The following is a 14,588-nucleotide window of genomic DNA, read 5'->3' as shown; positions in this document are numbered from 1 at the left end:
AATGTTGTTATGGGGCAACTATGCTTTCACCCCTGATGTGGTAGAGCTATGTGTACAGGTACAGTTTATTTCCCATGCTACTCTGTTCCCCAGGCTGTGGACTAAGCAAGCCAAAACTGCACCCGGAAACATATAGTACTGTTCCATGTACCATTTCCTTCCACACTGGAACTGAAAACTGTATAAGACAATAACATAACTACATATGCATAGCTAAATTTGAGTCAGGGATTAAAAACTTTTTTTGATTAGCAATTTGGTGAGCCTTTCTTTCCTTTATCTAAGCACTGAACAAGTGCATATTTCTACTCTGAAGCATTTTCAGAGAAGTGCTTTTATAGATGGAATTTACATGTAGAGTAATGAGGGAGAAAAATGATGACATACAGATAATGCACATTCGTTTTTCAAAAATCAGTTTTATCTTTAATTGTTACATTCCAAAGGGGATATACAAAAGTTAGTCATCTAGCAACTGTATACCTCTTAAGAGAGTACAGAATCACAGATAGAAAAATACACCTAACTCCCAAGATGACAGGTGCTAGAGAAAGTATGTGCCTTATACCATTAATCTAGACAAATGCAGAAAGATTTTTATAATAAATATTTCATCATATACTCACTCCTGAGACTTTACACATGAAAAGAAAGGGAGAAGATTTTTTTAAGAGATATCATACACATACAATATATTACACTATTAAAGCAAAATAGAACAGAACGCCAACACCACCTTGATATGCACTGCATTTGAGTTTATCTACATCACAGTACTTTAAGTATGCAGCTCAAAGAGTCAGTGTCCATTTAAGTTTTGCCTTAAATCTGCAAACATCACTTGACATACAAGCATCTTCAAAGTATGAGTGCAAGAAATCAAATGATGAATACAGACAATCAGGATTTCATTCTGATATGAAAACTACACTGCAAGATTTAAACTTTCAGTACCTAGCTTTAGTCAGCAGAAAATCCAAGCATATTTACAAAAGGTCTTTACATGAAGTGATTAGTGAGTTGTAAGTAATTACTGTGTTCCCAGGTACTTCTTAACCACATAAATAGTAGAGAGAAATATATAGTTTAAAACCACCATAAAGTCACAACTGTAAATAAGGTACCACAGTGGCAGCCCAAGATATCTTAGGGTTTGTTTTCTTCCCAGTTTTGTTAGTAAAAGCCATTTGAAAATGTAAAGATTTTAGCTTTTGGTTAATTAATCTTTTTAAATTGCTTCCACTCCAGTACATTCCTTCAAAGTTCAAATACTTTTTTTTTTTTTTTTTTTTTAAATCAATAATAAACCATTCAAGAAAACCCTTCTGAATTGGCAGGATCAGGAAGACATAAGTCAATTCTTTCAATTAGTCCACTTTACTTCCCCGGAGTTATTTTACTGAGACACAATTAACTCAGCACAACATGACGGTCAAAGACAGATTTGCGTTGCTCTTGGACCTGTAACTTCCAACGCTGCTGGGCATACTCCACTTTGTTCAATACATTGGCACGGCTCCGAGAACGAGCCAGCACATCATGAGCATTCGCAAAAGGCTGGTGATCCTGGAATGGCAAAAATCATTAGTTAGAGCTCAACAATTCCACTGAGCAATTACAATAGTCATCTTTATTGTTACATTCCAAAGGATGTGGGGGTTTTATTTGTTTTGTGTTTTTTTTAGAGTAAACAAGCTATTTCAGTGAGCTGGTCAGTAATAATGTCCAAGCAAGTTTTTGAATAGTTAGCACTGTACTTCAATTTCTCATTCAAAGTAACTTCCACAGGTTTCCCAAACAGACCAAACTTCACTGTACTGTTAAACAGTTATCTGCTGTCCAGAGACATCAGATGAGCTGCAAGATCAGAACGACAGTCTTGCATCCATTAGCAGCTGGTGGGATGGAAGCCTAGAACAGACCCAGGCACTGGGAGCCTCCTGTTATTGCCATGAAGGCACTTCACTTTAACACCGAATTAAAGGGTGAGTTCTCTGCCAGTTCAAGGCCATTTACCATCAGGCAGTTCAGGATGTTCACGCACAGCTTCTATATAAAACCAACACACTCTGATGTTTACCAAACTAAACCTATTGTACTGAGCAGTCTAAAAGCCAAGTGTCAATACAGCTGTTTAAGTGACAAAGCTCAACAATAACTGAGTGCTTGTTTAATATTTACTCTGTTTTCTAACAGTACCTGCAAAGCTTTATTTTCTTCTAGTAAATATAACCAAGTTATACACACTAAGAGTAGGAACTGAACTTATTTGGCTATCGAACTGTTTTGGACAAAGTCATGTTGCTAAAGCCGTGTCAGAAAGCATCATATATACAATGCATAATGAAAAATAACATAATTATGCCCTGTATTAAATAACTGTCTTTTTCTTATGTCTACACTTCATATTCCTTTTTTTATTTTCCCCCCAGAACACTTTTGAAGACATTTACATTAATGGATACTTTGTGACATGACTGTGTAGAGTAGCTCTGATAATTCTTAGTAATGCAGAGGTTATCATTAATGATACCCACTGAAGTAATGCCTACAAGTCTCAAAGCCACACATGAGCCTCACTGAGCTAAGAAACATACTAGTTGAGAACAAGAGACAAACCTTGACCCAAAGAGCTATAATCTCACCATAAAAACTTATGCAGCTGGATATACCTAGAATACGAAGTTAACAGGTGACAAATCACTTAATTCACAAGGAAACAAAATCACAATAGCAACACATTTCTACCATAAAATAGATGGTGGAAGGGGAGCGCAAAACGAGTTAGATGGTACTGGCTTTTCTGATAAACAACAATCTTGGCTCAAAGGTTAGCTACCATCAATTTCTATGTAGACAACAAGGGAGGAAAAGAGTTTAAGAGGAAAGAGGTCTGTGGAAGTGGCTTACATTCATCAGTTGCCACTGCCATCAATGGGCAACGAGAAAGAGCAAACATACCGGCTTGAAATTCAGCAACAAAAACCAACGCACATGGAATTTCCAAAGTGCAACAAGGATCAATACCTCAAGAACTTGCAAGAGGGAATGCAAGGATGGGGATAAGCCATAAGGGACCTTAAATTATTTCACATTCACTGTCACAAAAGGAGGATAAACAGGAAAGGAGCAACACGAACTAAGCAAGGACCTGAAGTGCTTTTTGTTCCAAGCACTACTGCAGATATAAGCACTCGTGACTCCACAAGCACAGGTAAAGGTCACAGTAACAGTTACAGCAAAACACGAAATTGGTTAAGATGGATCCAGAATTTAAGGTAAATTAATTCTGCAGTTAACCTGAGCTCTGCCACAGGACTTATTTCACTTCTTCCACCAAAATTAGAAGATTCTAACTCAGATTTGGAGGTGTTAATATAATTTATCTAAGGTATAAAATAAAAATAATTTGTCTGAGGTACAGCATACAGCATAAGTTCATTTAATTCAAGTAGGAATCTGCCCAATGTGCTACAAGAGTGCAAACAGAAAAATGGTCATTCAAATCCCTCCTTTCCAAAAAAAAAAAAAAGAACAAACCAATATCCTCCTAGAAGTGACTGGGAAAATCTTAAGATGTCAACACAAAGACATTTGGAATATGTCTCCATGTAATACACAAGGAAGTGCAGAACCAGCGGGACATAATAGCAACAGTATACCTCTGTCCAAAGAGCCTTCACTCCAGACAATGTTGGCTCAAACTTGGGTAACAATCACACATTTTTGTTGTGAAATCAAGGTAAATAAAGAAGGCACACCTGATCAAAGCTATTATCTAGGAAAATGCTTGATTTTGAATACTTAATATCCCCCCCTGCAGAACAGAAACACCTTTTTAAGTCAAGATGGCTGATGTGGCCACTGTTGCTGAAAAAATGGTAGAACTAAGGAATGTGCTTTTCCTCAGTTTACTAGCAATGACAGTTGTCACCCCAAAAACAAAAACAACCTGGAGAAACTGAGTGCAACTCACATTAAAATCCACAGATACACAGTATAATAGAGCATAGCATTTACAGGTTTTGACACCTTCAGATCTATGAAGCCACTGAAGCAACAGGTGGTCAAAACCACAGAGCTTTTAAATAGATTTTAAAACGTATTGCCATTATAATTTTGTTTCACCAAGAACAAACCTATTTATCTGCTCCTATTAACTTCCTATTTATTTGAAGGAATGATGAAAATATTCTTAATTTTATTGTAAGACACTAATAGATGGTCTAAGTCTTTTTGACTAGCTCCCACTTACTTCATCTTCAAGTGCTCATGTCTGCTGAAAGGCTTAGGTTAAGCAGATGGCAATCTTCCCCTTTTATACTCTAGGTTTGGTTTCAGAAATGCTTTCTAAGGTTACGCCACACCTGAAGTGTACTTTATCAGTACACTGCTGCTTGAGGGCTCAATGTAGAAAGTACATTCATGCTGAGACTTCAGAATTGTTTTATCAGTTTGTGTGGTTCAACACTGACACTCCACCATCAACCCAGCTGCCATTTTAGAAAACTTTCCTCACAGTACTTTATGGCAATATTTCTCCGAGGTATGCAGATTCATCAGGTTCAGATGCACACAGATTGATCAGATGCAAAGCCACAGTCCATAGTTTTATATAATTCCAAGTCCCCCTTCAATACGCAGATGACCTATTCCCACCAACCAGTATTGCTTATCCACACTGATCAGGTACTTAAGTGTCGCACTCTTTCCAATAGAAGGTTTCATAAGGTCTTACATTCTCTTCCTGTAATGGTGGCTGAAGACAATTTTGTTCCATTTTTATTAGAAGTCAAAAACTCTGTGTTGGAGATTGGGAAGGCCAGTAATGACAGGAAATAGAGTCACTAATGGACTACTCCCCTTTTCCTCCCAAAAAAGGCTATTCTGATCTGTTGGAATATACTGTCACATTCTGTTTTTCAGCTGTAATACTACGAAATTATTTCAGCATCAATCACTATTTTACTTTACTATAATAATTTCTTCTTGAATTTTTAGCATCAACAAATTCAAACTGGAACAACAGAAAATGCAACCCCTCTACTTTCTTTTTGTAGAGAGAAATCTAAGCAGTAAGCAATTTGCGTAAATGTGATCACTAGCAAGACTGTATGGATCATTAATACCTAAGAAGCTGTATCTCCTATATATGCTTACCTCCACCCTACTCTCTTTCTTCTCTGAGAAAATAATTGGTGTTTAGAGGTGGTATAACTGAAGCAGTCCTCATCTTACTACTTTCTAGCCCAGTGAAAAATGAAAGAGTGGCTTCACAGAAGTCATCACACAGCTTTCTTTTCCTCTCCCTTCAGGAAAAGCATTTACATTGCCTGGCAAAAAAAACCTGCTCATCCCAAATAGTCATTTAACAACTAACCATCCCAATCTTTATGTTAACCCAAGTATACAAGCACTCTGATGAACTCACCCCAATGTCTTCATCACTTTGTATGAGCTGTGAATGTCCAAAGAGACGTCTTTTCAGTATAGGTTCCACCAGTGTAAGGTACACCATGTACAGAAGAAGTAGGCCCAAAATAGACAGGTATATGATGATAGTAACCTACAAAATGCAAGCACAGTTTATGCCAGAATTATGACATTCCCCCCACAATCTCTCAATAGGCAGCAAGGACCAAAAGAAGAGTACATGCAGAGTTTGTGATGAGCCTGTTGATCTTTGGTAGTGTCACCAGATGACTTAAAACCCATCAACAGAGAAAAAACACCCAACTATGACCTGGTATTAAAAGGGTTTGGGGCAGACAGATATTAGCTTGAAACAGTTTCTTTTAGTGAGGCCTTGATAAAAATCTCATGCTATCCCTATTAAAACAACTTGGTGTTATAAATCTCACCTCAACCAAGATAACTATTCAATTTGGCCATTAAACTGGGGTGACAAATTTGGGAGTTCCTGCATGGTCTCCACTGTATAGCATTGATCTGCATTCAAATAGTCACTAAGAAAAATGGTAAGGCAAAAAGAAATACCAAACTTGTAAAAGACGAAAAAAAGGAGTCTGTGTTATAAAAGAAGAAAAGATGCACTGCACAATCTATTCACCCCAGTCTAGGGCTCAATGGCTCCAATAGGATAAGAATGTGAAGAATACAGAAATCATCTGTTAGAGCAAACATGGACAACTTTGCTCTTTTGAGCTTGCCAACATACAAAGAAAATTTATGGTAAGCAAGTAAAGACAGCTGAATAATGAAAAGCCCTCTAAAATAATAACTAAAACACAGAGTCCAAAGCTTGACAAAATGCCCTAGAACACTCAGAATTTCAGCAACGTGCAAAGCTTAATCTCAAAAGCGGAGATCTTCAATAAAGGATCTCAAGCCCACTCCTTCAGCTATAGCTTGATGCTGTTGTTACTACTCACGATAAATTGTGAGCAACTATCATGAAAAACAGTTAAATCTTATGCTGCCTTAGAAAAAAATTGCCTTTAGAAAGAATGTTTCTCTAAAAGACAACAGACATATTTACTAATCAGTTGACGTATTTAATATATGCCAACAGAATTACATTGTTTACCTTAATTGTGACAGAGCTTCTCTCTTCATATTTGCATTCACAACGTAAGCAGTATGCTTCTACATCAGGTCCAGGGACAGGCATAGGTTCAACCACATGAAGACAATCACTAAAGACAGACAGAAACTGCTCAGTCAGTTTTGAGCTGGTTTTAGCTTACCTATTCCACTGCATGCAGTCCCCAGCTGCATGAGCTGAAAAGCCACCTTTGCTTAAGTTCAGCTGTTCTAAATTATAGGTATCCAAGATTTAAAAAAAATAGATAAAATAAATCACAATTCCACAATTATTTTACTTAAACAAGAAATTCAGTGATTGACAAGCTGCTAAACAAGTTTTAAGACCTTTCTAACTCAATACAATGTTTTCATTTTTCAGTGACAGTATTAAAGCTGTTAGCATAACAAGTCCAAGGATCTGAATCCCAGCACGAATGCATCATTTGACACTGACATCACGGATGAAAGCAAATTCCAGCTACACACTTCTTTCTTTATCATACTCAGAAGTGCCTTACTCAATCCTTCCACTGTCTGAAGGGAGATTAACCTCTCTTTGGTCTTCATGAACAGAAGTTCTTTTTTTCTTGCCATCACAAGTTAGAGGCATTAAATAAAAAAAAGAAGTCAGATGGGTTGTTTCTCTAAGCAACAAGACAGTGATTAAATAGCATTCAGTTTTAAGCACCGGAGCCGGATGCGAAAGCTTAATTTGTCTTAAAAGATTACAACATATAAGTCAGTCTCATGCTAAAAAGCATGGCTGACAATCTTATGGGCACTCTGCACCACAGCACTAAAATTCAGGTGCCATGAGACAACTGCTTCCACCAATAACTTATGTAATTTTGGTCTTTTTGCTGACTCAGGTTGGTTGTTCAGAGTTCACATTCCAGGGTCCCTGCAGACCACTGACAGAACAAAAATCCTGTTTCACCTTTATCCTGGTTAACTCGATGTCAGCACAGGCAGAAGCAGGTAATAAAACACCTGAAGTGACAGCAACAGCCTAGGATTCAACACTCTACTGTGCTAGATTACAACGCTGCAAACACATGGCCAGACACCAACTCATCTCTTCTGTTTTCTTTGAATTTCTTCTTCATAACAAACTATTGAGTGTCAAGTCACACCCTCTGGAGGGAAGTGGAAGGCTTATTTTTCTCATTTATTTCAAAGTAGAATTACATTCTCCTCTGTGGATTAGTTCAGCATTCAAGCTACAAAAATCAAAAATACAAGCAAGTTATAATCTAGGCAATTTCTGTTCATATGATTGAAAGCTTGCATCAATATGCTGCACAAGCATAGTAGAAAGCTTGTACGTAGCTTAAGTACAGTAATGAGTCTGTTACTGTGAATATATCAAATATTAATATCAGCATTATTTTTTTCTCCAGTTCAGTGTTTCAAGTTGCTAGGAAGTGTAAAATCTATCAGAATCTTAGAATTTTGATGATGTGTTTCCTTGGACTGCAATTCCATGGCAATTTTAGAGGAAAATGTAGAAAAGGCTAATCCTTTTCTAAATGATTTTCCCACTCAACTGCCTCTACATTACCGCCTTCTCCTTTGTGCCTACAGAAACAGCACCAAGGAAGCATTTCTTCCAAGGCAAGCTTGGCTAGTCAGAAGGGCAGCTTCTGCACAGATTTTCAGTTCATTCAGCTCGTAGACAGGGTGTCCTCCCTCCCCTCCATGTGCATGACTACCACTGCAGTGGACCTCTGTACACTAATACTTTCAAAGAACAAAATACAAACACCAACACTTTCCAAACTGGTTATTTAACCCTGTAGGTGCCTAGGCTTAGGCATCACTATGCTTGTCTAGAGCATTGTCCATCAGGACAGGATTGCCTGCAATAATTCCAAACCTGAGCCCAGAAGGGTGAATGCTTGTATTGGTGCCAAAGCACCCCAGCCCATATCGATGTTAACATCATGCACTGTTTGCCAGGCTGAAGCCAGAAGAACAGACCACTCCAAGTGAAAGAACTGACACACCTAAATAAGCATATCATGATGCACATTACCTGTTCAACATTAAAAATTAAATTTTCATTTTATGTCCGGACAAGCCAGCAGTAAGTGGTCATTACACTGTACATAATTCATAAAGACACTAAAAATCGATCTGGCTCTTGTCTCACGAGTGACTGATCTAAATACCTAAAGTATGGTGCACGTCAGCCAGTTCTATTCAATAACAAGTCACTTGCACTGACGCAAAAGCCAAAGTATGGCACTAAATTTGTCGATTTTATTGCACATAAGCTAGCAATCAAGCCTTTTAGAAGTGGCAAGAAGACATTTCAAACAGAAGGTCAAAGCCATAAAATGTTCCCAGATGGTCACTTAAGAAATGATCTCAACAAAACAAAATTTAAGACAGGAAAAAAGATTTTTGAGATTCTGTGTGCATCAGTATCTGTCACCATAAAATTAGTCAAGCCTTCAAAGATAATTTTGCCTTCAATCATAACCAATATTGATTTAAAGGGAAACAGGGTCTTTTCTGCTAGTAAGGCACGAACTAAGCAGTACCCACTGAAAAAAATCCATTTTCATTTGCAGAGCGGTAATGAACGATAAAACCAGTAACACTGCTACTCTGAAATGTCTGCTGCAGCTGGAATTCTCCCAGTATGTTTCACCACTGCAATTTAATTTGTCATAGCAGGACTAATGTTGTTAAGTTAATCATGTGGAACAAAAATAGTAATTTCGATTGGAGAGTACATTTTATGTTTATTAGTTCAGACTGAAATTTACAGTGTTGTTCCTCACAGTTCTCCTGTAAGTAATTTAATAAGTCAAGGCACAGCTCTACACATATCTGTATCACTAATTTTATTCCTATAATTATTTTTGTGGCCCTAAAACATGGTGTTTTATTTGTATGATTCACACAATGATACTCAAGGTGAAATTACACAAGGGACTAATGCCAATGTAACAAATCACTGTCATCTCCCTTTCTTCCCCAACCCTTCATCCCTGGCCATGCACATCAGTCCACAGCTTGGAGAAGAGTCTGATAAATGCCACAGCTGGCCTAAACACAGTAGAGCACATTGCTGGGGCACAGAGATGTAAGATCTCTCTCTTGCTCTCTGAAAAAAACGTGTTGTTTAGATGGCTCAGGCCGTGTCATATCACTGTGCTCTCTGGCTGCAATTCTGAGAAATCTGCAGAAACTATAATAGTCTTTAAATGACAGGATAGGTTTCAAGAGTGGAGAAAGAGGAGACAATACTGCCGAGTCCTAGTTCCATGGCTGTGCTCCCTTGCCCTTATGCCATTTCAAATCACTGAATTAAAATTACAACATCCTCTTCCCTTCTACTATTTCCAAGTCTAAATAAATAACTAAACATGCAAGCAAGCAAACTAAAACAGAAGACAGGGCAAAAACTATGGATTTCAAGCCTTGTCTCTTGCTAGAGCTGAATTCTGGCACACTTTTAAAAGAAAAGTTCCACTAAGTTATGCAAGAGATATAATTTCTCCTGGCACCACCATAGGAGACTCACATATAATCACCATGGAACAAGCCTTTAACCAGTAAGACTCATAATTTTTTTTACACAACACACACTCACCAGTCTTTCTGTGAAACATTTTTGTTGTAAATATTGCCCGAATGGTCTTTGTAAGGAGGGCAGATGCATTTACACCGGACATCCTCAGAATTCTGTAAAGTAAACAACATGCTTAGAACAAATTATCATCAGTAACCATAACAGGATACAGAAAGCACTCTTCACATAATACATGAAATATCTAACACAAACTACCTGCAACTATCTTTGAATAGTCTTACTCAGGGTTTTCTTCAAGTTTAAGAACAACCCTTCAAAATCACTAAGCAAGCAGGGCAATTTGTCAAGTAACGCTTTTATTTTAGATAGCAAACGCATTCTTCATGGGAAAAATCTGGAGTTTAATTTCACTCTTTAAGAAAAAACACACATTCAGAAGTTACTGATGTTGGTATACTCAACTATTCAGCTCCTGAGGACAGCTGTATAACAGACACAGTGATGAGCTTAAAACAAATGAAAGAATATTAACCCTAAATGGAGGCTGGCAAAGAAACCTCTGTGGATAATTCTGTCCTCCCTGGCCACAAGAGAAACAACTCTAAGGAAAACTACTAGAGGGACTAGTACAACCTATGGTCCTCTTGCCTTAAACAGCAGCAGGGTATTGTGAGGTAGAGAAAAAAAGTACAAAACTGGAATTCCAAACGCAGGCAAAGTAAATGTGAAAAATTATGGAAACTCGTAAAAGCAAGTTTTAGAGAAACAAATTAATATTTGCATAAGCAACAACAGGCACTGCAGAAAGAAGTGAGGAGAATTAACTGTTATGGTCAGTGAGAAAGAAGTAGCACCCAAAATTAACATTTAAGTCGCTACTGGGAAAAAAAACAAATTTCAGAAAAAGATCACTTTGTGTAGTATATTAAACTAGGATAATTCCTTCCTTTCCCAAATTGCACAAGAACAGAAAACTCTATGGAGAGAGCAGAGATGGACAGCAAGGGGTTATAGATGAAAGCATTCTCAAACCCAAGCCAGAGTAATGTATCTCAGCAAATAAGAGACAGAGGATAAACATGGCTTATCTAAAGTTCAAGGCAATTTCTAATGACATTACAAAAGAATGTCTTAAGTATTGGTAATAAACTTCTACACTGAACAATCAGGTCAGAGTAACACCAAGTGGGTATAGGTCAGTTGGAAAACCTTCACCGCACTACATAACAAGTCACTTCTGGTCTTGCCATAGAGAGTCAAATAGCTGATTATCATTAAAAAGGAGAAAATTCAGACATGCAGGTACTTTGACAACAGAAAAGACTTTTACTACTAGGAGACACGATGTTTTCTGTTAGTCACAGAGACGCTAAGATTATAGTCCCAAATATTAACCCAGAAGGGCCAACAGCAGAGTGCCTGCGGACACTTGATCCAGGTAAGGCCGCAGGAGCTGGCAGAGCCACCGCAGGCCCAGCGAGAAGAGCTCGCTCAGGAAGCGGAGCACCGCGCTGAAGATGAGGCGAGACGCAGGGTTGACTCTGACCCCAGCCCAGGCAGCCACAAGAATCGTAGAATCGTTTTGGTTGGAAAGGACCTTTAAGATCATCAAGTCCAACCGTTAACTCAGCACTGCCAAGTCCACCACTAAACCATGTCCCTAAGCACCACATCTACTTGTCTTTTAAGCCCCTCCAATGATGGCAACTCCACCACTTCCCTGGGCAGCCTGTTCCAATGCTTGATAACCCTTCCATGAAGAAATTTTTCCTGATATCCAGTCTAAACCTCCCCTGGCACAACTTGAGGCCATTTCCTCTTGTCCTATCACTTGTTACCTGGGAAAAGAGACTAACACCAGCCTCGCTACAACAATGGCATCATCCAGGACAGTCTGGGTGCTCTTCTGATCTGCCTGACCTCAGTCATATTGCCAAATACCTTTGAAAGAGCAGGCTGGAGAAGAACAAGTCACCACCACACTCATCATCACTATTTTAACTGTGGCAATGCTGCCCTATCACTCGTTACCTGGGCACCTTCATCTCCAGCAAGGCCTTTGCAGCAAATACCTCACTGCCACTTGTAGTTCTGCGCCACGGCGCCCCCGGGCACCACGTCAAACCCACATAAAGTGCTATAAACTCAAGGTCGGAGCAGAAACGGGGGCGCTGGCGCAGGCACCAACGACGCCAGGCAGAGGGGACCTGTTCCTCTCGGCTGCCCCACGGGACAGGCCGCGCACCCGGCGCCGCCGCCCGTTCCGGGAGCCCGCAAGGCGGCAGCGGGGCAGTACCCGGCCGAAACCACCGGCTCTGGCCTCCACCTCAAGCAGGCCGAGGCGGCGGAACGACCGAGCGACCGGAGGAGGGGAAGGCCCCGGTACCGGGAAAGGGGGCGGGAAGTACCACCATGATCCGTTCCACCCCCGCCCCGTCCCGTCCCGTCCCGCTCACCTTGGCCTCGGCGCCCAGCCCCGACAGAACGGCCAGCGCCAGCAGCGAGCAGAGGCGCGCCCAGCCCCCGCAGCAGCCCGCCATGTCCAGCCCCGACCGCTTATCGCCGCCGCACCGACGGCCCCCCGGCGCCCGCCGCCATCACTTCCGCCTTCCGCCAGCCTCACGTGAGGCGGCGTCCGGCCGCCACGGCGGCCCCCGGGGGAACGGCGGCGCCGCCAGAGGGTTCCGGGGTGAGGGGGCGTGTCGGTGCGAGCCGGCCGGCCCGGGGCGGGATGCGGGGGCGGGCCCCCAGGCCTGCGCTGCGGCCGCGAAGGGGTGTTGGGGTTTTCAACACAAAAGTATTAAAACGGATTAAAAGCGAAAATAGGTAGCGCGCTAAATGAGATGTTCGAGCTGCAGATAATCCAGTTTTTCCATAACTGAACATACATGGGCAAATTATATAAATCTTAATGCATTTTATAGGCAGTTACAGAGACAGAGGTTTCTCTGAGAAGAAGCCACGAAAATCCAGCAACGTTCCCTGTTTGTAGTGTGGTGGTTAATCACCACCACCCAAGAGCGGCCTTCCTGTCTCTCCGAGGGCCATCCGCGCTGGTGGGAAGCTGCCTTTCCCACCGCCATCCCCTGAGGCCTGGCAGACCCAGTGGTTTCCGAGCACCCCTGCTTGGGCAGGAGACCCCACACCCAGCTGGTGCTGCCAGGGCTGGACCTGGCCTGCCCCTTGCATGGGAGACGGTGCCGAGCGAGTGCTCGAGTCCAGCCGAGGAAACCGCTCAGACCTATTTCATCTTCTCTGACACTTCACAGAGCAACAGCAGGCTGCGTGGCTCAGCCCATTTATTCCCTCTCCTCTTTTGTACACCTTCTGTCTTTCTTATATCCATTTTCTGCCCTAAACTAAGTAGCAACACCGTACACCGTCAAAGCTGCCCTATAAGCCCTATAGGCCTACAGGCTGAAACAGTTGTGGCTGTTCAGCCTGGAGAAGAGAAGGCTCCAGGGAGACCTTCTAGCAGCCTTCCAGTACCTGAAGGGGGCCTACAGGAAAGCGGGAGAGGGGCTTTTTACAAGGGCATGTAGTGACAGGACAAGGGGGGACATTTTTAAACTGAAAGAGGGGAGATTTAGATTAGATATTAGGAAGAAATTCTTTACTGTGAGAGTAGTAAGACACTGGAACAGGTTGCCCAGAGAAGCTGTGGATGCCCCCTCCCTGGCAGTGTTCAAGGCCAGATTGGATGAGGCTTTGGGCAACCTGGTCTAGTGGAAAGGTGTCCCTGCCTGTGGCAGGGGTGTTGGAACTAGATGATCTTTAAGGTCCCTTCCAACCCAAACCATGCTATGATTCTATGATTCTATTCCCTCTCTCCTTCCCCAGGCCCCAGTAAGTGGTTATAATGTCACAGGAACTAAAATAATCCTTTAGATACAGTATACTTTTCAATAATAGAATCATAGAATTGTTTTGGTTGGAAAGGACCTTTAAGATCATCGAGTCCAACCAATCATGCTACTATATTTTGTTTTAATACAGTGAGTTGTGTAATACTAACACAGCATCAGGCATCTCGGTAAAGGAGCTTGAGTTACTATGGAAACACAAAACACCTTTATTTAAAGTTCAGGGAAAATTGCCAGCGGAGTATAATAATGAGCATACATCAGTTTTCAGCCTTAGACAAACAATTTGTCTGTTTAATGACTGTATCTGCAATGAAAGTGTTCTGAAGCGTGAAGGTGACTGTGTTTTCCTCATCACCCACACTCATAGTCTGCAATGAGCAGATTGACTGCTGAGTTGAAAAACATGCTGAATCTTTAGAAAAACACGGACCGAGTTTTGAGCTGAAGTAAGTAACGTGCCGTTTTAGAGGCATCACTGAATTTGGAACAGCTCAGTGTAGGAAAGGATTTCTGATAGTCCGAGAGACTCAGACTATCAGAATTTTCTAACACATTCAAAGAGTTCTAATACACAGGTAATAAATGCACTTTTTTTTTAGATGGCTGGAACCACCTTTGGTTCCAGCCTTGGA

General features: G+C 41.0%; 1 protein-coding gene across 1 annotated transcript; it reads right to left on the bottom strand.

Moving 5' to 3' along the window:
• Positions 1-399: 399 nt before the first annotated feature.
• TMEM9B (TMEM9 domain family member B) lies at positions 400-12,707 on the bottom strand. Its single transcript, XM_068399119.1, has 5 exons — positions 12,547-12,707; positions 10,151-10,242; positions 6,548-6,656; positions 5,432-5,566; positions 400-1,566 (listed from the first exon to the last, which is right to left on the bottom strand). Exons 1-5 carry the CDS (start codon positions 12,628-12,630, stop codon positions 1,411-1,413), a joined length of 576 nt encoding a protein of 191 aa, XP_068255220.1. The 5' UTR covers positions 12,631-12,707; the 3' UTR covers positions 400-1,410.
• Between the last annotated feature and the right edge of the window lie 1,881 nt (positions 12,708-14,588).

This window comes from Nyctibius grandis, chromosome 4 (genome assembly GCF_013368605.1).
Source record: "Nyctibius grandis isolate bNycGra1 chromosome 4, bNycGra1.pri, whole genome shotgun sequence".
Lineage (NCBI taxonomy): Eukaryota > Metazoa > Chordata > Aves > Nyctibiiformes > Nyctibiidae > Nyctibius > Nyctibius grandis.
This window is presented reverse-complemented; position numbering and strand designations above follow the sequence as displayed.